The sequence below is a fragment of the Wyeomyia smithii genome, chromosome 2 (genome assembly GCF_029784165.1).
Source record: "Wyeomyia smithii strain HCP4-BCI-WySm-NY-G18 chromosome 2, ASM2978416v1, whole genome shotgun sequence".
NCBI classification, from domain to species: Eukaryota; Metazoa; Arthropoda; class Insecta; order Diptera; family Culicidae; genus Wyeomyia; species Wyeomyia smithii.
In genome coordinates, this window is record NC_073695.1 from 280,124,838 (window position 1) to 280,149,960 (window position 25,123).

At 36.5% G+C, this 25,123-nt stretch overlaps 3 protein-coding genes across 5 annotated transcripts in view; 2 read left to right on the forward strand and 1 right to left on the reverse strand.

Moving 5' to 3' along the window:
* Positions 1-4,031, reverse strand: part of LOC129725002 (uncharacterized) — a 54,983-nt gene extending 50,952 nt beyond the window's left edge. The window contains exon 1 of the mRNA XM_055680365.1: positions 3,672-4,031. Coding sequence (XP_055536340.1) covers positions 3,672-3,789 — 118 coding nt within the window. The 5' untranslated portion in view covers positions 3,790-4,031. The remainder of the gene's footprint in view (positions 1-3,671) is intronic.
* LOC129725003 (U-reduvitoxin-Pr21-like) lies at positions 154-3,442 on the forward strand. The gene is made up of 3 exons (XM_055680366.1): positions 154-294; positions 2,607-2,854; positions 2,919-3,442. Exons 1-3 carry the CDS (start codon positions 249-251, stop codon positions 3,351-3,353), a joined length of 729 nt encoding a protein of 242 aa, XP_055536341.1. The 5' UTR covers positions 154-248; the 3' UTR covers positions 3,354-3,442.
* A 1,020-nt stretch (positions 4,032-5,051) lies between the features above and the next one.
* LOC129725001 (5-hydroxytryptamine receptor 1D) overlaps positions 5,052-25,123 on the forward strand; it is a 36,229-nt gene continuing 16,157 nt past the window's right edge. For 2 of the 3 annotated variants that reach the window (XM_055680362.1, XM_055680364.1), the window contains exon 1: positions 5,052-5,807. The gene's annotated coding sequence lies outside the window, so the exon portion shown is untranslated. Of the gene's footprint in view, positions 5,808-13,014; positions 13,202-25,123 lie in introns of those variants that run through there. The other variant, XM_055680363.1, reaches the window with a different exon arrangement.

The window sequence follows — 25,123 nt, forward strand, 5'->3', positions numbered from 1 at the left end:
GTTGTGCCACGGAGAGGATCCACGTCTACAGAGAAACTAAGCCGGCTGTGAGAAAAAAGTTCAATAAAATTTCAAACGGTTCGAGAGTAACTATCGCAGCAGTTGTAAACTAGTAAAAAAGTGTCTCACATCGGAAGTGATTAAGTATAGTGGAGGTTGAGCGACTGTTTTTTAGTGTCATAGCAGACCTAGGTATTTTAGCTAGAGTGTGAAAAATTACTGCCAGTGGATAAGCTGCCTGCTACGAAATGTTGAGATCATTACTTTTATTTGCGACGATTATCACCGTTGGAGGTATGAAATGTAATTGTATGCATTTTTTTTCGAGACCAGTTATGAAAACGTGGTTGAATTCATTCATAACGAATGAGACATCGATTTGGAAGATGAATTATGTTCATGTCAAGAGTCCTAAATTCAGTATTCTGCTATTTAAATATGCAGAGTATCGAATTTTGAGGACTTTTCTGTATGATATTAGAAATACCTATAAAGATTTTGTTGCTTCTCCCAAATCTGTAGAAATAATGTCGTAACTCCAAAACTGGTTTTCACAACAGTGCTGATAGTTAACTTTGGGAAATATTTTAAATTATTAACTTGATGTTTACGAAATACCTGACCTTCAGCAAACATGAGATATATGTATTGTTACAATATACATAATAAATATACACTATACTATATAGACTACGATAATTGGAATGTACAGGTGTTATACTAGTGATACTGACACGATTCGTTTACTGCTTTTAATATTTTTGTTGAAATTTTCAATTAGAATTTCGCAAAATTTTTACTAACAGGATTTAGCGAGAGTGAAGTGTTGCTGTCTGTTATAATAATTACAATTTAGTTAAGAGTAGATTCAATCTATCAAATTACAAAACTCGGACAGACTGTTGAATGAATTTATTAGCTACAGCAGAGCCGGATTTAACATTTTGGGGGCCCGGGTGCCAAGTAACTTGTGGGGGCCCCTTCTCAGCTGTCTAAATTTCAATAAAGGAATATTTCATACAAAAATATTTATCAAGGGAATGTTATAGAAGGAATAGTTTTATTTAAATTTTAGTTATATTGAAGTGTCACGACATTTTTTTGATTCTTATTTTTTTGTATTTAGTCATGAGTCATACCTCATGGGAAGTGAAGTTTTGTGGGGGCTCGGGGGCCATGGCCTCCTGAACCTCTCCCCCCTCTAAATCCGGCTATGTACAGGAGGTGTGAAAAGTTTACTACTTCTCCGTCATACTTATTTTGGCTTTAGTCTAAATGCAATATTTGACGTTTTTATTTAACTTTGCCTGTTAGTTGACGATTAGTTTAAATTCAAACAAGTATACATTAGTGAAAGGAAATTAAAAGAATGCCATTAGCAATCTTTTTTTTTATTTTCATGTTAATCGTTTGCTAGGACCAAGCAATAGGCATCATAAAATATGAATTTGATGCTTCTGGTTGTCCTAATAATATTGGTCCGCAGCGACTGCCTGAAAATATTAAAATTATCAAAATGGCCATATTCATGCGTCAAAACATCAAAGTTAAAACTACCAGTAGATTAAAATACTTATTAGTAAATTATCGTACTTATTCGCCTTGAACGATAGGATTAAAAAACGCCTGAACCGTCCAAAACGCATTTAAAAATGCGCGAGGTCCTCGTTAGATGGTTACTCAAACAGGCTAATGTCGGCACAAGTGTGGCCTGGTGTTAAAGGTCAAGTTCACGACTCAGCAATAGCCTCCAATCGAGTGAGTATTTGCTGATTATGGTGCATTCTCTTCGTCCCCAACTTCGTTCGTCTTATGGTTTAACCAAACCCGAGTTTTGCCTCGATGATTACATGCGCTATGAGTGTAGACAACGATGTTCATTTGGGTCATCGTATATGTAATTCACTAGAGTATGGCTTATCGCCTTATCACCTAACAGTTGGCATGGTTTTCTGTTCTTAATGAATGGTGGCTGTATTCGTTTGTATACAAAGCCATAGCAGGCGATCACAGTGCCTAGCCTGGCGAAGGAACGCGTCTACCTAGAGATACTCAGAGAGAGAAATAAGCGATGAAAATAACCGCCGATTTGGCAACTAGGTTTCGCGTGTCAGAGGTGCCAGATTTCTTCTCAAAGCGCAATATTGACTAACTTTTTCATTCGACCCGGTGTCGATGAAAGTCCTGGGAAATAATAAAATGCATCACAAAAACCGTGAAGGTGTTAAAGTTTATGTTTATGTTTAATGTTATATACTTTCACCATAACTGATTTTTATTTTGTTTACCATACAAAAGGTTTGTGAACTACCAGTTAAAATCACTGTGATAAAACAATTTTGAAACATTCCCAATTCATTGTTTAAAAATAGAACACGATAAACGTGTTGAATATAAAATATCCTTTATTGTACCTGATTGCGATACCTTTCAATGTGTTACCTTTCTTGTTCGTTTGGCTCGGATTTTGAGATGTTCGTTTGGCTCACAACATTCTCTTCGCATATCTCTCCCTCTGAGTATTGCTACGTCTACCTAAAATCATTGTTTTGTGTTTGCTCCTGGAAACTGACTTTTGTTTTCTATTCGTATTTTTTTTCTTGCAGTTTTCGCACTTCAAGATGGACAAAAATGCGAACCGGGAACCGACTTTATGGTAGACTGCAACATGTGTAGATGCTCTGCGGATGGAAAGATAATGTCATGTACCAGAAAGTTTTGTGTAGAAGAGGGACAAGGGGATGATCCAAAAGCGCAACTGGCTGCGACTACTAACAGTGATGTCGGTGAAAAAGAAGAAGAACATCTGCAAACCAATGGTCAGGTGTGTACACCCAACGAGGTGAAGATGGAGGTAAGTTCACTAATTAGTAGAAGTAGAGTCAGTAGAAAAACTTTCGAAAACCCATTTTTTTCAGGATTGTAATCGCTGCAAATGTGCTGCTAACGGAATTGGTTGGTTCTGCACTCGGAAAGCTTGCAAGCCCAGAGATAAGCGAGATGTCATTCAAGAAACTTTTGCTCGACTAAAACGAGCTGTTGAGAAAAAATGTGTTCCTGGAACCTCCTTCAAGAGTGCCGACGGATGTAATGATTGTTTTTGCACAGAAACAGGAATCGCTGCCTGCACATTGAGGTTCTGCTTTTCTAACGTCGAGCAAGGTGTTTCGCCCAACAAATTCAAGCGATCGTCGGATGACGATATTCCTCGGTCTTTAATTCAACCAGGCGCATCAGGATTCTCATGCGCACCATACTCGAATTTCAAATATCAGTGCAACATGTGTCATTGTGATGGAACAGGAAAGTTAGCTGGTTGCACGTATAAATTATGCTTGCCAGACGAATACTGATTTTCCGCATCTTTTAATATATGAAGATTATTATATTTTTGCTGTTTTGTACTGATAGATCGAAATAAATTTATCGTTTTGACCATTAACTTCGGTAATAAGAATATAAAACGAAAATAAAAACCCCGCATTGTAGAGAATAATCATCGGCTAACAGCAATCATATTTGTTGTTTTGACAAATTGCAGCAGAAACAGACAACCTAAAATTTCCACCACATTATCTTCTGACTTTAGAGTGAAGAAATTTGGTTAAAGACTTAGTTTTCCGAGGAAAGATTTTGAAAGAATTTTATGTATGACTTACTTACTTACTTACTTAGATGGCCGTACGTCCTAAGACATGGCCTGCATAACGTGGTTCGCCAATTTCCTCGGTCCATGGCTGCCTGCCTCCAGTTCCGCGGGCACCCGGTACTCTGCAGATCCTGCTCCATCTGGTCTCGCTCGTTCCGCCTTCTCGTTCTCGTTTATGTATGACATCGTCCGCAAGTCTATTTCACAAGAAAAGGGTGTTCCATATCAAATTATATTACGGGAAGATATTGTACAAAACGTAATGAGTGGATTAAAGCCAGAGGGGCCTTAGGTACAATTATGGGAAAAGCTTAATATGTATTATATTTTACTGTCCGAAAGTTTGAAAAGGATCGGTCAGCTATATAAATTTCTACAATTTTTTTCCGTGTCGCAATTTGACGTGGAACTCTCTTTACAAATAAGCTAATAAGCCGATAAAATTCTCCACCATCTGTAGAAATTGCAAGAAAAAATAATCAAAAATTAAAAAAGAAAAATTAAATTCTAGTTTTATTAGGCATAATACTGATACCCTAAATTCAAAAAAATCATTCAATACTAGCTTAGGTTTTTCTTAAAATAACCAAATTATAATAGTGATTTACACGCGAATAATAACTATCTTGACTGCGAGTAATTCCGCGCAGCTAATTTTTCCGCGCACTCATCTTACACAACTGTTCGTTACGTTTATGGAGACGCGTGGTTATTGGTTTCCTGAAAAAAAAAGAGATTATGCAGAATAGAAAAAGAAATATTCTTGAAATGGTATACTAAAGTTGAAAAAAAAAAAAACTTTAAATATTCTGAAAATGTTTCCACACTTACAAGCAACAAAAAACGTAAGCACCAGTTTAAAACAGATCTTATTCATACCCAATTGAAATTCTCCCTGGCAAGCGTACTGACACAATATTAGCCGCTAATTAACTTTCAAATGGTAACCGCTCTTATCATGATGTGCTTTGTGCAGTAGAAGCGCATTCAAGGGTGCATTTCAGCTTTTCTATCTGGGATTGTACAGTTTTATAGACCATAAATTACTACGTGCTTATTTGGAGAGCGCCTGCGGCATGTTGAATCCGTGGTTGCTTTTCGTTGCAAAACCTACTGTTTCTTATTTGCGTAGGGCATGAAGCACAAATCGGCGCTTTTGAGTTGGGTGGGAAAAATCATCGCGACAACAAAACCAGCTGTTTTTACATCGAAGCTGAGAGTATAGTGATAAAAAAGAGTATTGAGAGTCGGAACGACGCGGGAAACCGTAATTAGGTCCTGTGAGCTCTCAAAAATTCTCGCGGCTCTCTTCCATGTGTCCAGTTGTATACTGTACCGATTTTCATTCTTATGAAGTCAATCATGCTGCAAAAGTTGCATAGCGTTCGTCTCTGGTAGTCTGGCTACAGCATCCTCAAAGACAGAAGAATCAGTCGTGTGCTGACTGTCGCCGGTACTAGACGCGATTTAAAGCCGTAGTGTTTTATCCATCATATTAAGGAGTATCCATACTTTGTAGCCATTAAGGCTAGTGCTTGGTTTTAAGCGTTGTCATGTTCACTCTGCTGGATACGTTATGTTCTCTGCATTATGTTTGCTGCCCTTGTCATGTGTTATAAATCTGCACGTTATTGTTGAACCGATTTCGGATATGAAATTTGCCACCATCACCACTTCCTGCATAGTCAAAAACGCAAATCAACTAGGATTACAACCAGGCACTGCATTGTTTAATTGAAGCTCAAAAATGTGATCTTGTCTTGTGTAAAGTTAGTTGAAATTTTCGAGAACTAAAAACAGTTCGAAATTACAGTAATAGTGACGTTTATGAAAAGCGGCCAGTCGGTGGGCGTCCGGAATACAATTTGTACGTTTGGAGTAGGTACATTGGGCGTGATTAGAAAGCAAAACAAAATTCAGGTTTGTGAGAGTGTAGCACGTTCAATCGTTTATTCTGGCGCAAAGAAATTATCTGATAATTATCTAAAGGCAAATTAAATTCTCATAGACAGTGTAATCTTGAATAACAACCAGTGAAGAGTCAGTGAGAGTTTAACCGTGATTTTTCGCTTGCGGCGCTTGATTTGTGCTCCATTGCTGTATAATATATAAAAACATTATCCAAAAAAATTACGGCGATTTGTCGCAGCAGTAGATTGTAAGTATTGTTTCAAGTTATTTTTTCTGTAGAACATTTTTGTTTTATTAATTCCCGAAATTCGACTTCATGACACATGACGCTCATGAATTTTCAATATCAAACAACATTTTACGAATAGTATAGATTTCAAAACTGACGACAACAATTTCTCACATTACAGATTGATTTAGTAGGCAATTCATACAAAACAAAATCAAAGCATATAAATGAAAAATTACAACATTTATTATTGAAGCATAGGGACTTCTATTTAACTTGAGTAATTTAGGGTTGCTATTGGAAGATGGTTTTTGATCCTCGAAAAGAACTAAGAATTTTCTCCTATTACGAAAATCATGAACGAATCATAAATCGCATGAATCATGAATCGATTCAACTTTTGGTGAAAAGCAAACAGATGGCAAAGTTCATTTAGTTTTTGGTTCTTGCGTTCCTCAGCTGTAGTTTTAATTTAATAGCAGGTTTTCAGTTGATGCGAAAAATAACACTGGTAAACACAGGTTTTGTCCTAGAGCTCAAACTTGAAAAAATGAAAGACTATAGCTTTTTAACCATTGCTGTGAATTTTGGTGTCATTAGTAAAGATAACTTTATCAAAGACTTAAATGAGTTTTACTGTGAACCAATGTAGAAGCGACGAGCCCGGCGAGCAATTACTCTGGGGCTTTTGACGTACTTCTAACCAAACTAGGGACATCAAAATTCACAGGAATGGTTAAAACAGCTATAATCTTTTTAGGGGCAACTGTTTTGAACTTTAACGCAACCTTTTTTTTTCACTTCTGTCAACCAGTGTGAAGTTACATATACCAATTGACTCAGATACAAAAACTAAATTAATTTGCGTTTGTGTGTGTGTATGCATATTCGCCCCAAATAAAGCAATGCCGATTCGAGCGTTTTTAGTCGAATACGACACCATCATTATTGAAGGAAACAAGTTTACAGGGTGTTAGGGAGCTCACTTGAAATGATAGAGGAGTCATTTGTTGAAAAAATTCAGTTTTAATTAAGCTGCTATTTCACAGTTTTCTACTCCACTGTGCTTACATAGACGCGTCATTGACGTCTTGTACACAAAAAAATAGTTATTTTGAGAAACCCTATACACAATGTTCACATGTCCGGAAAAACACCCTGTGCGAAACTTCAGCTCAATCGGACCTAAAATGGGGTGGCACAAAACGATTGAATTTTGGCCTTTAAAAATCCAAAAATAACTCAGCGGTATCATCTGTAGATGTAGATTTGGTATCATTTGTAGATAAAATTCTCGATTTTGATGATTTTTCAAATTTCTCTAGGCCAAACTTCATTCGCTTTGCGCCACCTAGATCAATGCTCGAAACGTTTCGTTACACAGTGGAGCAGAAAATTGTGAATCTTACTACCCTAAATGAAGACGCAGATTATTGCTTTTAAGGTGAAATAACAGCTAAACTGAAAGACTAAGATGCTTGGTGTTAAAAAACAACTTGTAGAGTAGACTTAAATGTTTGATTTCGTTAACAACAAACCCCATGCTTATTACACATTTCAGAGAGAAAATTGTTCTCAAAAACATTTAATTTCACATTTTTTACTTTCTAGGTGCTTCTAATTCTATCTAATTCGACGTTTTTTTTACACTATTGATGATACGATTTTCTCAGCTTTCCAACGAAACCAGCAGAAGTGAGCTAGCTATCATACTTCTGCTGCTAGACCTCGTTGAAGACAAACATAACCGAAAACTGAAAAAAAAGAATAACTCCGTAGTAGTTAAAGTTTAGCCGCATGCGTAGAAGGATTTTTTCCATTAAATAGGGTCCTCTATCACCCCTTAAAGGATTTTAAATGAGCTCCCTAACACCCTGTATACGCTTCATACAATGGAATCAATCCACATGCAGCATTCTAGCCCCTTGACTCAATTCAAAAATTATAGCAACAAGGAAATATTTAAGCATCATTCAGTATATATTTTCTTAAAAGTGATTTGAACATTATTGAAAACAGTAACGATTTATTTATTGCTTAAAAGCAAGCTTAGATATTTAGGAATCACAGAGTGAAAAACACAAGAATTATTATTTGGAATACGTATGCTTACTAAATATGGCATCTTTTGATCTGAAAACAGTTTGTTATGGGCACCCTTACAGCATTACATCTCAAGCAATTGCCTTCGTACGGCTCATACAATCTGGTATCTGTGCACTATTTTCGTCGGGTATTCCATGTTCCGGTTCAGTGCGGCTGGTTTGAACGATTTGGTAGGGCACGGCAAGCATGCCCACGAAAGTATATATCACGCTAGCTGTCTAATTTACAGGATGTTTCCAAAATGTCTACTATTTTTTTCTGTCCATGTTTGCCACTACTGCTGTTGCTCCTATGGGTTTTTGCTCGACCGCGGTCTTTTTGGCTGCTCGCTGAAATGTGCGGTATTCTTACGCTATCCATGATGCATCTGTAAAGTCACAGCTACTGTTGAAGAAGTGGCGTAAAAAGTTTCCATATTTTCATAAATTTTTGTTATTCGTTTCTGAAAGCCAATTTTATTTCGCATCCTTGCAATTCTTCTCTCTTGTTCTGCTTTGTTGTTTTAGGGGAGTTTGAATCAGATTTTTCCTTTTCAAACAGTGTCACTTACTGTTTAAGTGAATACAGAGGTGCGTATCAATTGCTTTATATCATTGTTCTAGATAAGATATAGTTTTTTTTTCTTATATGATTAATTTATTTTTTCATTTGGCACGACAAAACTTTCATTTGGCACGACACGACACAGGTTATAATTTAATTAATTAATGCAACTGTACGAAGAGCCTCAAACATGATGCCTATAATGTTACGAAACGCTGGTAACAAAAGAGGCAATGAATTAATGCATCAATAATGTTAGTGTAAAGTTAGATGATGTTACATACTGATGAAAAAATATAATTTTGCATCCGAATTTTTGTACCAGTTCTAGGGTTTTTCTTTCATTACAGCAATGAATTTGTATGTAAGAGCGTTATGTGTTTCAATGTTACATTTGAATAAACGTATGATTCTCCGAGATGGCTTGGTTGTTAATCATTCAATGTATTTTTGCATGCATGTTAATTTTTGTGGCAACGTTTATTCAATGTATCCCTGCAAGCCGTTTGTACGTTAGAAATGTTTGTATCGTTTGGTGGTAATGAGGTTCTTAACTCCCCTTAAAGCAAGATGGGTGCACTTGATTCAATTACTAAGCTGTCCAGCGTCGAGCCGTAATTCTTCTTTTTTCCTTTTTGCTCTCTGCACGAGCTTGATGCTGCCGGTTATATCTGCATCGACGAAGAGTTTTTCCTTGGCTGGAAAATAGGTGAAGTGATTCACCAGCCTGTGATACTATTGCACTTTATTTTTTCAGTCAGAAAGCGATCGTTTGTCTGCATGAAGTCTTCGAATGACGAAGTAGAAGTTTTGATTAAATAAATACGATGATTCCCAAGTCCGGAAGCAGGAGCTCTTGAACCTTAAACAATTGCTGAAACTTATCATCGCAGCCAAATAATATTGCTCTTTTTAATGGTAGAATGCTCTGCCTAGACAATAATCGAAAGAAAAGCAGACCGAAAGCATAAATACACTGGTGAAATAAAAATAATCATTAAAAAAATGAACAAGCGAAAATCTTCCTACACTTCTTAGTATCATCTCTTTCAACTTTTTGTTAATTCCGATTTTTCTAGATGCTTGTTTCGTCCTGTGCTTCTGGCTTCGTTTTACTTCACTGCTTTACTCGTAGAGATACCCAAGATAAGGTTCGGTTCGGAAATTTTTGGTTTTTTAAAGTAAAATCTTAGGAAACACTGCTAAACGAAAAGAAAAAACTTACGGAGTAAGACACCAAGAATCTTAAATTAGTGACTTCGTTTGCCATTGGCTACGCCCCTTTGGCAAGGTTTTCGTTTTTCATCACTCACCATTCCTTCTGGTTTTCTTCATAGGGGGATGTTTTGTGATGAATTAATTATTTACTAGGATGTAGGACTACTTCGGCAGGGGTTTTCTTCGTCATATATTTCTCATTAGAATGAAGCAACAATTAAGACGAAGAAAACCCCAAACGAACTAGTCCCTCACCCTAACATTTATTCAGAATTTATATTGTGTGTTCTGCCACAAACGGTGACATATCAATACTATTACATATATTTTAATTTTTATTTCATCAAAAGAATGTAATTGCTTCCGCAGTTAAGTGAATATAATTGTAGTAAAATTGTAAACCTACTTGTCAAGAAAAAAAATGAATTTAAAAATTAAATCTTAGCCTAATCTTACACCTATCTTACTGACTATAAAGTAGTGAACCTATATATTAGAGAAATGGCAAGACACTCACCGTTAAGGCAACTGTCAACATCAAAACGGATAACGGCAATGTTAAATTATACCGCTCGCCCGTTTTGATGTTGACAGTTGCCTCAACGGTGAGTGTCTCGGCGTCTCTCTGGTGTATAGGCTGACTACTATAAAGTGAGCTAACCGTTGTATTGGGAATTGCAACGATTTGTGTTTTTGATGCATTAGGAGAAATCTTCCTTTGCTGCAAATATGAAGAAAATATATCTAGACTTTTTTGCAGCCTACTGCATATGACATGAAGGCTTTTTCCTTTTACGGAAATGCTTGTATCGTAACAAAACAAAGATTTCTCACATTCTGGTGGTAAATCAGGAAGATCAGAATTGAAAATTTTATATTAGACTGCGCCCAAGATACTTCCTTGAGGTACACCAGCTCTAACAGGCAGTGTATCAGATTTACCATTTAAATAGTTAACCTGAAGAGTGCGGTCAGTCAAATAACTTCGAATCATTTTTGTGATGTAAAAAGGAAAACGGAAATCGGACATTTTAGCTATCAAGCTTTATGCCAAACACTGTCGAATGCCTTTTATATGTTTAGAAGAGCAACTCCAGTGGAATAACCTTCAGATTTATTAGTACGAATTGTATTAGTTACTCTAAGTAACTCCATTTGCGGTCCATTTTGCGGAAAAATACGCTAAATCAAAGCAGAAATTTGAAGAGCTTTCGAAAAGTCTTTCGAGGAGAGTATAAATATCCCATCATCTCCTGGTGCTTTAATGTTTTTGAAGTTCTTGATAATAGTCGTATTTCATTCAAGTTTGTTTCCAGTACCTCTTCAAAAAAAAAAAAAAAAAAAAATCTTGACTGATCTGATCATACTTTTGTAATACTTTATTTTCAATAGGACTCATTACGTTCAAATTGAAATTGTGAACACTCGAACTGCTGAGCAAGTTTTTGAACATTTCATTCATTAGTAAGAAATATGTGGTCACCATCTTTGAGGACTGGAATGGGCTTTGAAGGTTTCTTAAGAACCTTCGAAAGCTTCCAGAAAGGTTTGGAATATGGTTTCAGTTGTTCAACTTCTCTCATGAAACTTTCATTTTGCAAGAGAGTGAATCTATGTTTGATTTCCGCTTGTAAATCTTTTAAAATAACATTCAAAGCAGGATCACGAGATCTTCGATATTGACGTCTCCGTATGTTCTTCAAACGTATAAGAAGTTGAAGCTCATTGTCAATAATTGGTATATTAAATTTCACTCTAGCCTTAGGAACTGATAAATTCCGGGCATTGAGAATTGAACTGCACAAATTATTTTTTGCTCCGTCAATGTTAGCACTATTTTGTGAAACAATAACACAATTCAAGCTTTCTTCGATCGTATACGATTTCGATTCCAGTTGGCCCTGTGGTAATTAAACACAGACCTAGTAGAATTTAAAACAGTTTCACGGGATATGGAAAAAGTTACGGGAAGATGATCAGAATCAAAATCAGCATGGGTTAATAAATCACTGTTTGAATGATTTTGATTTGTTAATACCAAATCAATTGTGGATGGATTCCTAACAGAAGAAAAAAAATTGCTTTGTGCATTATTCCAAGATCGATGTTTTGCATTAAAATCACCGATGATAAAAAAATTAGATTTATTTTTAGTGAGTTTTTGTAAATCTCCTTTGAAATGATTTTTCTGCTCACCAGTGCATTGAAAGAGTAAATATACTGCGGCCATAAATAAAATACCAATATCTGTTTCGATTTCAACTCCCAAACTTTCAATAACCTTCGTTTCAAGATGGGGCATAACACGATGTTTTATTCGACGGTGGATAACTATTGCAACTCCACCTTCGGCAACATCAATCCTACCGAACCTGTGAACCATATAATTAAGATTTCTTTTTAGTTTTATATTATGCTTTAAAAGCGTTTCAGTCACAACTGCAATATGCACATCATGGACTGTTAAAAAATTAAAAATTCATCTTCTTTCGCTATTAAAGAGCGAGCATTCCAATTTAGAAAATTGACAGCATTATTTGAAGTCATTGCTGAATTTCAATTTCATTTCAATTTCGCGTTCGATTTACGTTTAATCAAAATCACTTGGTTGGGGGAAAAACCAAGTAGTTCTGTCAAACAATCTTTAATTTCATCAATGGTCTGATAATTTGAAAGACCATTTAAAACAGCCTTAAACGGTCTCTAGTTTTCGGCATCATAAGTATAAAATTTGTACTTCTTTTCAGTCAAATACTGTAATAGATGTGCCTTTAAAAGATTCGGCCAAAATACGAATTTCGCCTCGGCGGCCAATTTGAAAATTAACTTTTACATCAGAAAGAAATGATGAAAGTTCTAAACGAAAAGCTTTAGAATTTTCAACTATCGCAACAATGAGGGAACTTTAATTTTCTTCATACCGGCATTTTGCTCAGAATGAGAAGCTTCAAATTCTAGATCCCCTATAGAAGCAAGAATTTCATACCTAGGTATTGCTTTCTGAATCACTCGGAGATGCAACCTCACGTTTTCTTGTAGCCGCATAAAAGCAAGCTTTTTCGGTTCGTCCTGGCGTTTCAGGACCAATTGCACTTCACTTTCACTGCACACACATTTTTGTCAACACAAATCCACACATTAAACACTTGTTAAACGTTAAAAACAAATTCAATACTTTGCGATTCAACAGATACTCTTTAAAGAAGATTACCTGTTGAAAGCGGAAAATTTGGTGGTTGTACTTTTCGTCACGTGCGATTATTTTGTCCCTTGAATTCTTTTAATTTTCTTTCATTTCAGTATACTGTTTCATTCCAATAACTATTTACTGATTTGAATAGTTCTGGAATCTAACAGCTCAACCTCAAGTTCGATTTACGCCATTTATAATTGCCCACATACACGGTTAAATTGACTTTGGAAATCATCTGGCAACTCTTCGTGGAATAGAAATTGTTTTTGAAACGTTAGATATCAAGGAAATAGTTGAAAAACTGCGATGGATTTCTTTCTCTATTCAAATAGTGAAAAACGAATTTAAACAGGTGAGAATTTGTGCGACACCCTTTAATCATATTACGGTCGTGCATGAATCGAGGCTGGATTTGATATTTTCCATTTTATTGAAGTTTAGTTCCTCATCGGTTGAATAAAGTCATTTACGATTTATCTGTAGTGAATAGAACATCTTTTGCAGCTTCTGTATTTTATAAAGATCATGTTAACGTGCTTTTCATTCAAGATGTTTTTCAACAGCCTGGTACTAAGGGTGTCATCAGTATCATCATCATCATATTTTTCTTTACCGTCTACACCAAATACAATCAGCTGAATGATGCTGGCATGAGTGTACGCTTGAAAAGATGAATAAACCATTACGATTTCTGGTAACATTATCTGTGTTCTGTGGATAGCTTATGTTAAATCATAATCCATTTTTAATAGCAACATATCATAAATGGTATAAAGTACACTAAACTCTAAATACTTTTTCACTTTTAGTTTAATCACTTTTGACCACTTTCCACTATACATATCACGCCGATACGTATTTAACCTACGAAATGCAGCATTCTCCACAGCTTAGGTGAAAGAGCAAATAGTAAAAACCTACAGCATAACGTGTCGAGGAAATAATTCGTCCACTAGAAAAACTAACGATTCTATCCCACCGACACTATTTGTTTTGAAAATGTCAGGATGATTGAAAATGTCAGATAAAATAGGAAGGCTTGTTAAACTCCGGAATCCTCAAATATATAAAACGAAATATTATTCATGCGCAACTACCCAGTGGTTTTCATTATGTATACATTGGCATGCTATATAGTTCCCAGATTTTTAACGGTAGTCTCAGCTCCTTCACAGATACTTCCGGAGAACTGGAAACCGCACTTCAACCCAGCAGCTTTACAAATTTTACTTACATTATGAATGAAATGGGTTAAGAATGCAAACAAGTTCTATAATTAGAATTAAACCACGCAGGTACTTATGGAGAGTGTCTTTCCTGTAGTCATCAACCATGGTGTTAGTTTAAAACCCCATCGGCGAGAAGAAGGGCCAAACGATAGCTTTGACTTCTATATCTCTTCCCGAAGCGAATGATGACACGTTGTAGGCTGTCTGGTTGATTACTGATGAGATTCAATGGTATGCTAACGTTTAGTAGTATTGCTATGCTGGTGTGGTTGAATTGATATCAAACCAGTACAAATAATTAGCTACGAATTTATTCATGCTATCTTGGAGGCCTCACAACACTTGATATGTTCCGGGTCTTCAATTACCCGATAGGCATCTACATTGAGATGAACTATGTTGTTTTCAATAGGAATTTCCTGTCCTATATTTCCCGATGGATGTGCAACGACAAATTGATAACCTTGCACATTTCATGTCATGTTCAATAGATGCAAAATATAGCACACAGCAAATACGATCTTTGTTCTGTGTTTCTCGCTAGCCCTTTTACTTTGACAAAAAAAATGGCATCCTCATTTAATAAACGTAAAATTCATTCAATAGAAGTTTTAATCTCCCAATTGAAAAATATTTTTATACCAGAAACTGGTTTGACAAACTACGCCACCTACACACGCAAATGCTCAAGGTTAATAATTATTTCGAAGTATATGACAACAATCTTTACGGTTAAACGATTAACAATTCGACAATACATTTTAACAATATATATAGGCTTATTTTTTCTAATTTAGGGTTTTAAACTATCTGTTTTTTAGTTACGATTACTAATTTTCCGGATACAAAATCAACAGAATTTAATTTTAGGCGGTTTAGGAGGTTTTTAAATAGTTTAAGTGGGGAAGTATAAGCCACTGCTTTTTCTGCATTTTTGGCATTCTCCTATGGATAAATCTCAGCTGCAAACGATTTATAAGCGTTTTTTTCTCATCCAATTCAGGGCTAGTATGACCACGCTCACTAACTATAATTACTGTCATCAACGAAACTGCAATGGGAAAGGGTTTCCAAAACCGTATTTCATCGTTTCTGTCTCTTCATTACCCACTCGTGTCGTTTTCAATACGCCTAACGAACGCTACGAAAACACTCAGTAAAAAACACTGGAAACGGCTGCTCAAATTTAGTGCACTAAATCAAAAATAAAATGCAATCTGTTTTGTTTTTATGACTGTCGTCGATGTTGGTGAGCTGGGTGTTCGTTTTAATAGTAGAATTGTTTTGACGTTGTGAACGATGTACTAATTTATGATTCACGGTCTCATTGGTGCATTCTATTAGGTAACTATTTTATTTTTCGAAAATAATGACCGTTTTGACTTGAAATTATAATGAAGCATCGAAAAATTATGCAGATTTGGTACTGAAACGCTATTTGTTATCAACTTTTTAGCAATTAGCGGAGATACATACATTCACTTAACCTGCATGCAGTAGCGTAGCGTGACTGGGTGACACTCGGCAAATTTGGGTGTCACCCCATAGGTTGCAGTCAAATTATCTTGTAACCAATAGTCCAGACAGCGTATTAGTATATACACAGTATATACTTCATTATTAAATTTGTCAGTGATTGCATTTATTAAGACATTTTGGGTAATTTTCAGATGATTACCGGCTTATAACTGGCTTCCACAATTTATTCACTCACCCTTTCAAAGGCGTCCTTTGATAAACAGAAGCATCCGCCTGTAAGGTAAAAATAAAACTTTCTAACAATTCCACTTTTTCCCATCATAAAGCAATCACTGACTTTTCCGTTTTGGTTTATAGCAGCAAAGTTGCTCATTTCGCCTCGATAGAACGATAACAGGCATGGCGACAGGTCAGAATAGGTAATGCTTTTTGTTTCGCTCGAACCTTATTCAAAATGGGTACCTACATATTTTTGTTGCCATTGCCGAGGTACTGGGCCTTATGTTCATCATTAACTGGAAATCGGCCAAGCATGTGCAAGTTGAACCTAAGCCAAAAATACCGACAGTGAAAAATAGTGACTCAGAATATGTAGTTTTTTATAAGGGAGAGTGTTGTATCCACCATATTTTTGATAAGGTATCGATTATGCTCAATATTTTATTAGTAATATTTAATGGGAGATGGAAGTATGTAACCGAATTATTATGCGGTAACCTAAATAGGAGTTTGATAGCTTAAAAGGAGGTAATTCAATAACAATTGTAGTTCATTTTCCTATTCTGGTTTTAAAGGTGATTCTAAAATTGGACGTATTTTGCTAATGGTCACTGAGAGAAATATTTTAAATTCATCACGTAACTAATAATTTATAAATAAATCAAATGTGATTCGTTTTTATCGAATGGGGTGTTAAGTAGTGGCACTGGTACAACACTTATCCCTATATGATTGAACTGGCGATGGCATCATTGTAGACAGGATAATGCTAAAAATACAGCGGAAAGGTCCAATAGATCATCTGCGGAATAAGGAAAAAATGTGGGGCCGGAGTTAAGAGACGTTTGCAAATTGATTAACAGCGTAATTTTCTCTAGAGCACGTCTCAGTGACTTTGGGTTTTGACTGCTGTTTACCGAAATTCTTATATGTTTCGGTAGATAATTCTCTGGTGTATTTTTGAAGTAGAATACTTCTCTCAGGAAGTGAGGCTACAGGCTACATAGGGGTGTGAAATGAAAATCTTAAACCGAAAAAAGTGAAAAATATGTCCAATTTCAAATGCTAATAAATCGGTTAGTGTTCGATGGATTTCCTTCGTTCTTGCAGCAATAGATTGGAAAATCTTTTAAGATTCTTCCTAAAATAAGATAATTGTAATTTTACTATTCACACTATTGTACTATTGAAAATAGTCAAGCCTTGTCAAAACGAAAAATTCGACCTCTGAATGGTCGTTATATGCTTGCTTCCCAAGCACGGTCGACAGGATCATATACCTTGCAATTGAAAACATGCTATTTGGCCTATATAAGAGCCTGTTTCAGCCGGAGCCGCTCATAATAGTTCTAGACAGCGACAACAGCAGTCGTCCTTCCTTAGCAGCAGCACTAGCTCTGTGGTTAGTCACCACGTCTCAGGAGCAGCGCGGTTTTTCTCAGCGTGTGTAGAGCGACAACAGCAGCCGTCCTTCCTTAGCAGCAGCACTAGCCCTGTGGTTGGTCACCACGTTTAGGAGCAGCGCGGTTTTTCTCAGCGTGTGTCGCCAGACAGCCATTATTCCCCCCGTGTTGGGGCAGCATGAAGATTGCCATCAGGAAATCCAATTTTGGAAATCAAAATGCCTTTTTGAAGGCAAATAAACAAGTCATTGAAAGTTAATATTTTTTGTCAACGCAAGCAAGCATTCTGTGTTGCATCCTAACAATTTAAATTTGTCGCACTCGTCTAATTTACTGAATGTGAAATAGCTTCCACAGTGCATGTTGTCCGTGTAGCTTAGTTCCCCCAATGTTAGGGCAGCTCAAAGGTTGTAATTAGCAACCGATTTTGAACCGCAACATGCTTTTTTCAAGACAAATAAAAAAATAATTGAAGGTTAATAATTTTCTGGAATCAACACAAGCAGACATTCTGTGCGGGATGCAATCAAGTTCTGTTGTAGTTGTCTAATTTTCACTTTATTTAGTAAACCCCCCACTGTAGGGGCAGCGCAAAGGCTGCGATCAGCATAACCGACATTCAATATTAAACTGCCCTGTTAGAACGCATTCACAAAAGCAGTTAGTTCGACTATGCAGAGCTAATATGAAGTCGATTCAATCAATCAGCATAAACAGAATTTCGTCGTCTCCAAGCTGCCAAGTTGCAACATGATGCAACACGCAACAGCGAGCAAACGAAATCGCTTGATGTTACAAACCGCAATAAGATACGGGTTAAAACCGTTGCGTGTGTGAGAGCACCATCGGTGTTTATTCGCTGGATACACAATCTACTGTCTTCTGAACGCAATAATCTGCTTACATGCGACATGCGACACGGGGACGGGAACATTTTCTTCAACGAAGCTGCACAACCAACACAAAACATGTTATTTTGTTGCTTCAATGAAAGTGCTATCGGTCCGGTTCGACAAGAAATCATTTTTGTGCATCCGTGCTACGAAACTGAGGAAAAACTTTTAGAAACTGAAAAAAGAGGTGGAGCTTATCAAATGATCGCTCTGAACCAGAATGAAGTCACACATAATTTTCAAGTTATATCATTCCACCACGTACGTAAAATAATTCATTCCTATTTTCATCCCTATGTAAGAGCCTGTTTTAGTCGAAGCCGCTCAGAGTAGTTCTGAACAGCGACGACAGCAGTCCTCCCTTAGCAGCAGCGGGAGTGAGCAGTGGGTACCATCGATAGCGGATAGCGGCCACAACTGTGGCATGGCTGCGAATAAGCGTAGCAGTTTCAGCGGATCTCACCATCGATAGCAGCAGGGCCAGCAGATGCAGGTACAGCGGATATCAATGGCGGCCACAACTGTGGCATGGCTACGGATAGCGTTGCAGTTGCTCAGCAGTTGGGCCAGCGTATAGCGGCCACAACTGTGGCATGGCTATGCATAGCGTAGCTGTTGCAGCGGGTAGATCAGCATCGATAGTAGCAGGGTCAGCTGATGCAACGACACTCCCTTCACTAAAATGCTGTTTCAGTGTGGTAGCGGGAAGCATCAGCAGCAGGCTTGCATGAAGTGAATACATCAGCCAGCAACTTTCTCTAAGGCCTCTGCCATAGTAGACGCGAAAAGCGGCGCGAACCGATTCGCTCGGCCGTAGGTTGATGTACAGCTCTACTGATGGCTGTACATTAACCTACAGCTGAGCGAATCGGTTCGCGTCACTTTTCGCATCTATTATGGCAGAGGCCTAATGGGAAAGTTGTATCAGTTTGTTCAGAAGAATATTATTGTCGGTAATATTGCAGAGATGCGATTGCGTAAATCCGATTTTGAATTGAACAATTGTTCTTTTGAGAACAAATAACACACTTATTTGAAGAGTTAATAGCTTTTGGTACCAATAGCAGTATAGTGACAGCCTCAGCGGTAGATGCAGATGCAGCCGGTACTTCCCTGAGGCCGATGTAAAGGTAAATGGGAGCAGCACGGCGAAACAGTTCGGGTTATGCTTAGACGCGCGTCATTTTTCGTTGTTGATATTCCCCACATGAAACGACGCGCTTTCGTATGATAGCGGTGGTATTAGCGGTAGATGCATTTGCCAACACTTCCTCCAGTTTAGCCGTGTCTAGTTTTCAATGTGAAAACACCTTTCTCATTGTGTTGACCGTGCGCCTTAGTCCTCACTATCAATGATAAATTGAACAATTGTCCTTATAAGGACAAAAAATGAATTAATGAAGATTTAATTTTGAATTAGAATACTTCTCTCAGGAAGTTCGGCTACATAGGGATGTAAAATGAAAATCTAAAACTGAAAAAAGTGAGAAAAATTTCAAATGCTAATAAATCGGTTAGTTTTCGATGGATTTCCTTCGTTTTTGCAGCAATCGATTAGAAAATCTTCTAAGATTCCTACCAAATGCATTAAATTGCAATTTTATCATTCGAACTATTGTACTATTGAAAACTTTAAAGCCTTGTCAAAACACAAAATTCGACCTCTGATTAGTCGTTATACCGCGCTTTCCCAAGCACGGTCGGCAGAGTTATGGACCTAGTAAATTGGGAATGCATCATTTGGCCTATATAAGAGCTTCATCAGATAATAAACAAACATTTCATCGGATATTAAATTGAACAACTGAAATTTGAAGAACACAAATGATTATTTGAAGAGTTAATATTTTCTCGTTTTGCGTTTTTCCAAAGTTAATTATCTTCATCTACATGCATACTCTGACTATTATTACGTGTTTGCGTCGCTCAGTGTTTGGCTACGGTCATGCAGAACGCAAATAACGGCGCGATGCGATTCGGCAAGACGAAATCTGTTGAAATGTATAGCTCTACTTCGCCTTAAAAAGAGCTGTACATTTCACCACTGTAAGGCGAATCGCATCGCGCCGGCATTCGCGTTCTGCATAACCGTAGCCTTTGTTCCGTTCCCGTTTAATGATGTCGTATTAAATGTGCATATTACAATTCGGCAGCACTTCAACTTCTCATTTGCACAAAATTTAAAAATATCCAATGAACTTCATTCAAAATATCAGACAAAAAGAAATTACAATACTGCCAATGAACGGTCAACGTTTATTTACTAGAAAAAATGACTGACACGCAAGCAGCCAGGTTATCTTTCTTGTAAAAGTATTCTACTTCAACCTTGCGGTCGTGGCTTTGCAAACAACCTTCTTGTGATTTTTTTAAAAATACCAAACTTCCATTCAAATCTTATTTCCCCTTAACTACAAAATGCAGAAAAATATTTTTTGAAACCGATTTGTTTATTTATTACAGAGAAAAATCTCATTGACGATTACTCTACATTTTGAATGAGATTAATTAATAATATACGAAAGGGAAAAGCAGCTGTCATATTGGGCACTGGGGTATGATTTATTACTACGCCTATCACACAAAATGTAGGAAACTGTATATGAGATTTAGTTTTTACAACAAGGCTAAGTCTACGTGCGTCACATTATTATTCTAACATAAAATATATAGGGCCGCTGTGTTTATGTATCGAATCGTATTGCTGATGAAAAAATAAATGAATTCTAAACCAAGAATCACCAGTCAGTGGTTAGTGATGTGATGCTGTTTATCGAGGCAGATTGTGTTTTTCTATGTGAACAAATTGGGGTGGATTATTTTATATTCGAATAACCCACCAGCTGGATTTGAATGGTATAAAACCGATAAAATCCACTTATAGCGATAAGGGGACTAACCCACGTGTGGTCCAGTAACTTCATACGGAGATGACAGTTAAAGAAGAACAGTTAAAGTGTCGTAAAGCTTTTCTGGCTACTAAATTTTCTTTGTGCATGTTCGAATGTTTCATTTCAACACAAGTGCACTAGAATAAGAGTTGGATACTTAGTTTGGGTGGTTACGTTGTTTAAACAAAGTAAATATTGCTTTAAGTCATATAATATTTTATAAACCCAATTTTCATTTTGGTAACTCAAATGAATTGAAGCAAACTTTGCAATCCATTGAAGAAATGTTTCCAATACTCGATTTTTTACCTAATAATATGTATTAGTATCACCCCACGGCAAAACTGAGACAACCGAAGCCAATGGGAGTAGCACTTTCTCACATAGCATTAAGAACATAACGAAGTGTGGTCGCTGAGTGCGGTTTATTTTGTTTTGTTCGATTGCCGTTTTTGCTTGATTTCGAATGATGACTTGCCGAGTATTTGGAAAAATCTGTTGAGCTTGCAGGAAAATGATAGTGTTACAGTTTTATGGTTCACCATTGGTAAAAGAAATTGACCCAACATCATCCAGGATTGCTGTTGCTTGGCACTTGCTGCGAAGCTTCCTGCCCCGGGGAAAGTTATTTTACACCTTCTCTTTCAGTGAATTTGTCGAAGCAGAACGACAAATATCAGTGATCAGTGAAGTGACTTCGAATCTGAGTACCTTTAGCATCCGTTCAGATCCTACTTTGGAAAAGGAATGGTCTTATTAGTAATCCTCGTACTATGATTTTTTTTTGTTCTGTCTTAGCTTCGCTCTGACATTTACTATGTATGAAGTAGCACTGTTTGCTTGAGCTCATCAAAAGTGCATCAACGTTCAATATTGTCCAAATAGCACACTATGAAGTAGGAAAAAAGATATTCCCACCGCATATATTTGTGATTCAACTTATTGGAATAACTTTTTTTCAATGAGATATATTAAACATTGGAAACAACTATTTTTTTTTTATTAAGGTTGAATTTTATTTTTTATTTCTGTCCCTGTCATAAAACATCAAGGTTAAAAACATCATGGTAATTAGCAAAAACTTGACACAGCGAGTTGTGCATTTAAGCGAGTGGTCTGTGTCTCATCTTAATTCATAGATTCAATAAATTATTGTCGTTGGTCACATGGTTGGTAAGTGTAAATTAGTTCAAATGAAGTGAATGGATTGGAAATCTATTTTCGGTTAAGCAGTTTCAATTTGGAAACAGTTTACTTGCTGTCATCATGAACAGTAATCAATACAGCTATCACGCATGTTTGTCATCTCATTTTCATCTCAATGGGGCGTAATTTTATGTTGATTCTTTGTTGGACTACAACCAGGCTGCAAGGATAGTTTGGGTATTCGTATTAATAATCACATCCGTTTCGATATAACTTTCAATGACACGTTTAGAAGTAACCGCCATCAGGCTGCTGACAGTTAGATGAAAGATTTATTGGGCCAAAGTTCGACCTACAATCGACAAACGCATATAATAGGAGTTTTCTTTTGCTTTCGTCGCCTTATGAGCAATTTTACTTTTGACTACAGCGTGCAGTGAATCCCTCGTCCTTTTTGGGTAGCGCTAAAAACGGACTTCTTAGAATGGTCGTAAATCATGTGAAAAGAGATTGAGTATTTGTTGTAGCTTCTTGTCCACTCCTTACTATATTGATTGATTTTATTCATGTTGTCATATTAAAGGGGAATTTATTTGATTATCGGATCATTTGGTGTGGCGAAGGCTGATTTATAGCTTTTATGATAGTGCTTTGAATTGCGAATCAAAGGAAGCAACAAAAAATTTAATCGCGGTGGACTGATGATAGGCTAATATTTGGAAATTTTATTATTGTTGTTAACCCACTGATTGTCAAAATCATAATCATGATTGAAACAATTATATTTCTGTCATGACGGCTTTCTGTGTTTAGTGAGTAACAGAATATTTTCACGAAGCATTAGGGTGCACAATTTTAACGCAAGCGATTGACTCTTTTGTTGCGGTAATTTCTTAAAGTGGCAAATCCTACACGTTATAACCGAGACGTTAGACACGATGCAGTAATATTAATTGAAAAGTTTCACACCCGTTATGCCCGGAAGCAAGCTTGTGAATTCATAAAATTAAACTTTCTCTCGTTTCTCCTTCTACTTCTACTCAACGTCCCCATGTTGGCAACATTGGAACTAGTAACATGTGCGTTATCAATCCTACATATACATGTAGTCCAAGTCGATCAAGCTGCAACGCAACACAGAAAGTAGAACGGAATATATGCATACATCTGTATCTGTACTTCAAACCTCTTGTACTGAGTATTACGAATATGAACTGAGGTTTCCAGACTGGATTTTTTACCTGCAAAATTACCTGCAAAAAAGAAGTACAGCAACAAAATTACAAAAATAGTTTATTGTGCTGAACTTAATGTTCGTCTACATACCCCTATTGCATTTTCTGTCATAAATAATCGCGCTCAGATATGGATATATCGTTCGAAAAGCTGTTATAGATTCAAAGTTACATGCAATTGAACTTCAAATTTTCCGCCTTTTCACTTCGTATAAAATTGTCGGTACACCATTCCATTAGAGCTGATAACTTTATTACACCCTTATGATTCTTTGCTATTGCAACCGACAATGGAAACTCCATCAAGGGCACAATATATTTCCACTTTCCCTTCTGGCTCAAACAAACTCAGCGCACCGATCTGAGTAATGAAATTATTTACCTTTCCTCTATAGCACTTGTAAGTTGTAAGAATATTATTTCAGTGCAGGCTAACTTGAGCACAAGTCATTTTTTACAAAGTTGAGCTCAAAACTGTTGATGAAGATTTTACTTCATATTAATAGTACATATGTTCGAAATAAATGTGACGTCATGTGTATTCTTAACGTGGAGGTGAATAAACTGGAACCTTTGGCGCCTTTTAAATACCGCTTTTTGAATACTACTACTCGAAAGATATTGTCAAGCAAACTATTCTTAAATGATGTTTTGTTTGAAAGTTATATGCACGAAGAGCAAGCAGAACAGGTGACACTGAATTGCGTGTTTATCGGTTATTATTAAAAAAAAATATTTGGAATTAAAATATTATTCAGTGTCACGGTTGGTCTCGATGCTCGCTGGTCTAACAATTCATAGGAATGGTTGATTATCTATATTCTTTTTTTTCCGGTTTGAGCTTTAAGAGTGCACTTTGTTCATTTTTTTCATCAGTGTTATCAACTCAATGGAAATCAAACACCTACGCATACATTAGCAAACATCAATTTAGTTTGGTCATACTAAATTAAATTGGCTAGGGTATCGGGGGTATTTTGGCCACCTTTAGGTAGTGTTTGCACAATTTTTCGAAAAAACACGATTTTTTCAAAATAAATACCTGCTGTATTATACCATTGTTAAGAGCTGTCAATTTGGCATACAATGTTGCAATTTATTGGAAATAGCCTAGAAATATCAAAATTTCTATGAAGTATGTACTAATACGATGTTTTGGACCACCAAGTTTAAATTCTGACCCACCTCTATATTTGATTCCTGGGTGAAATATTTCAGACTAATTATATATTTAGGATCATAATCGATCTTATTAGAGTGGAAATAGTGGATTTGAGGAGGACATCCTATAAAATTTTTGCAATTTTAGGAATCTGAAAATGAAAATTTTCGGACTTATAGCGGTTTTACAGGTAATTGCAGCCAGTTTTATGTCGTTAAATGTAGTAATTAAATTGAGAAATGTTTGTTACAAGCTGCTTCACCGTCAGGGCGCAACGCCCGAATAGCAAACAAAGAGTTGTCGAAACTTTACATGGCCAATATCTATGAGTTTGCTTTAGACGAAGACACACAAATTTTGCCGCATACTATGTCTTGAACTAATACAACAAACAATATCGCACACTAATTTTAAAATAATACTACCTGGAGCTAGTATTTTGGGAAAAATTATAGGGTCGTGACACTTGAAATCTTCTTCCATGTTGTGAGCTTTAATAGCATTATTTTGAATCTACTTCCAGTAGACCTACGCCGAATTTGTTTGAATGTGAAATTAGATAAATTTAAATACATGTTGGTTTGGTTAGCAACATACTTCCGAAACATATATTCCCG

Bases quoted from the DNA above. Each gene is read 5' to 3' on its own strand.
- LOC129725003 (XM_055680366.1), top strand. From the start codon at position 249: ATGTTGAGATCATTACTTTTATTTGCGACGATTATCACCGTTGGAG. The intron at 295-2,606 runs GTATGAAATGTA...TTTTTCTTGCAG, and splicing joins GACGATTATCACCGTTGGAG to TTTTCGCACTTCAAGATGGA. The intron at 2,855-2,918 runs GTAAGTTCACTA...CATTTTTTTCAG, and splicing joins CCAACGAGGTGAAGATGGAG to GATTGTAATCGCTGCAAATG.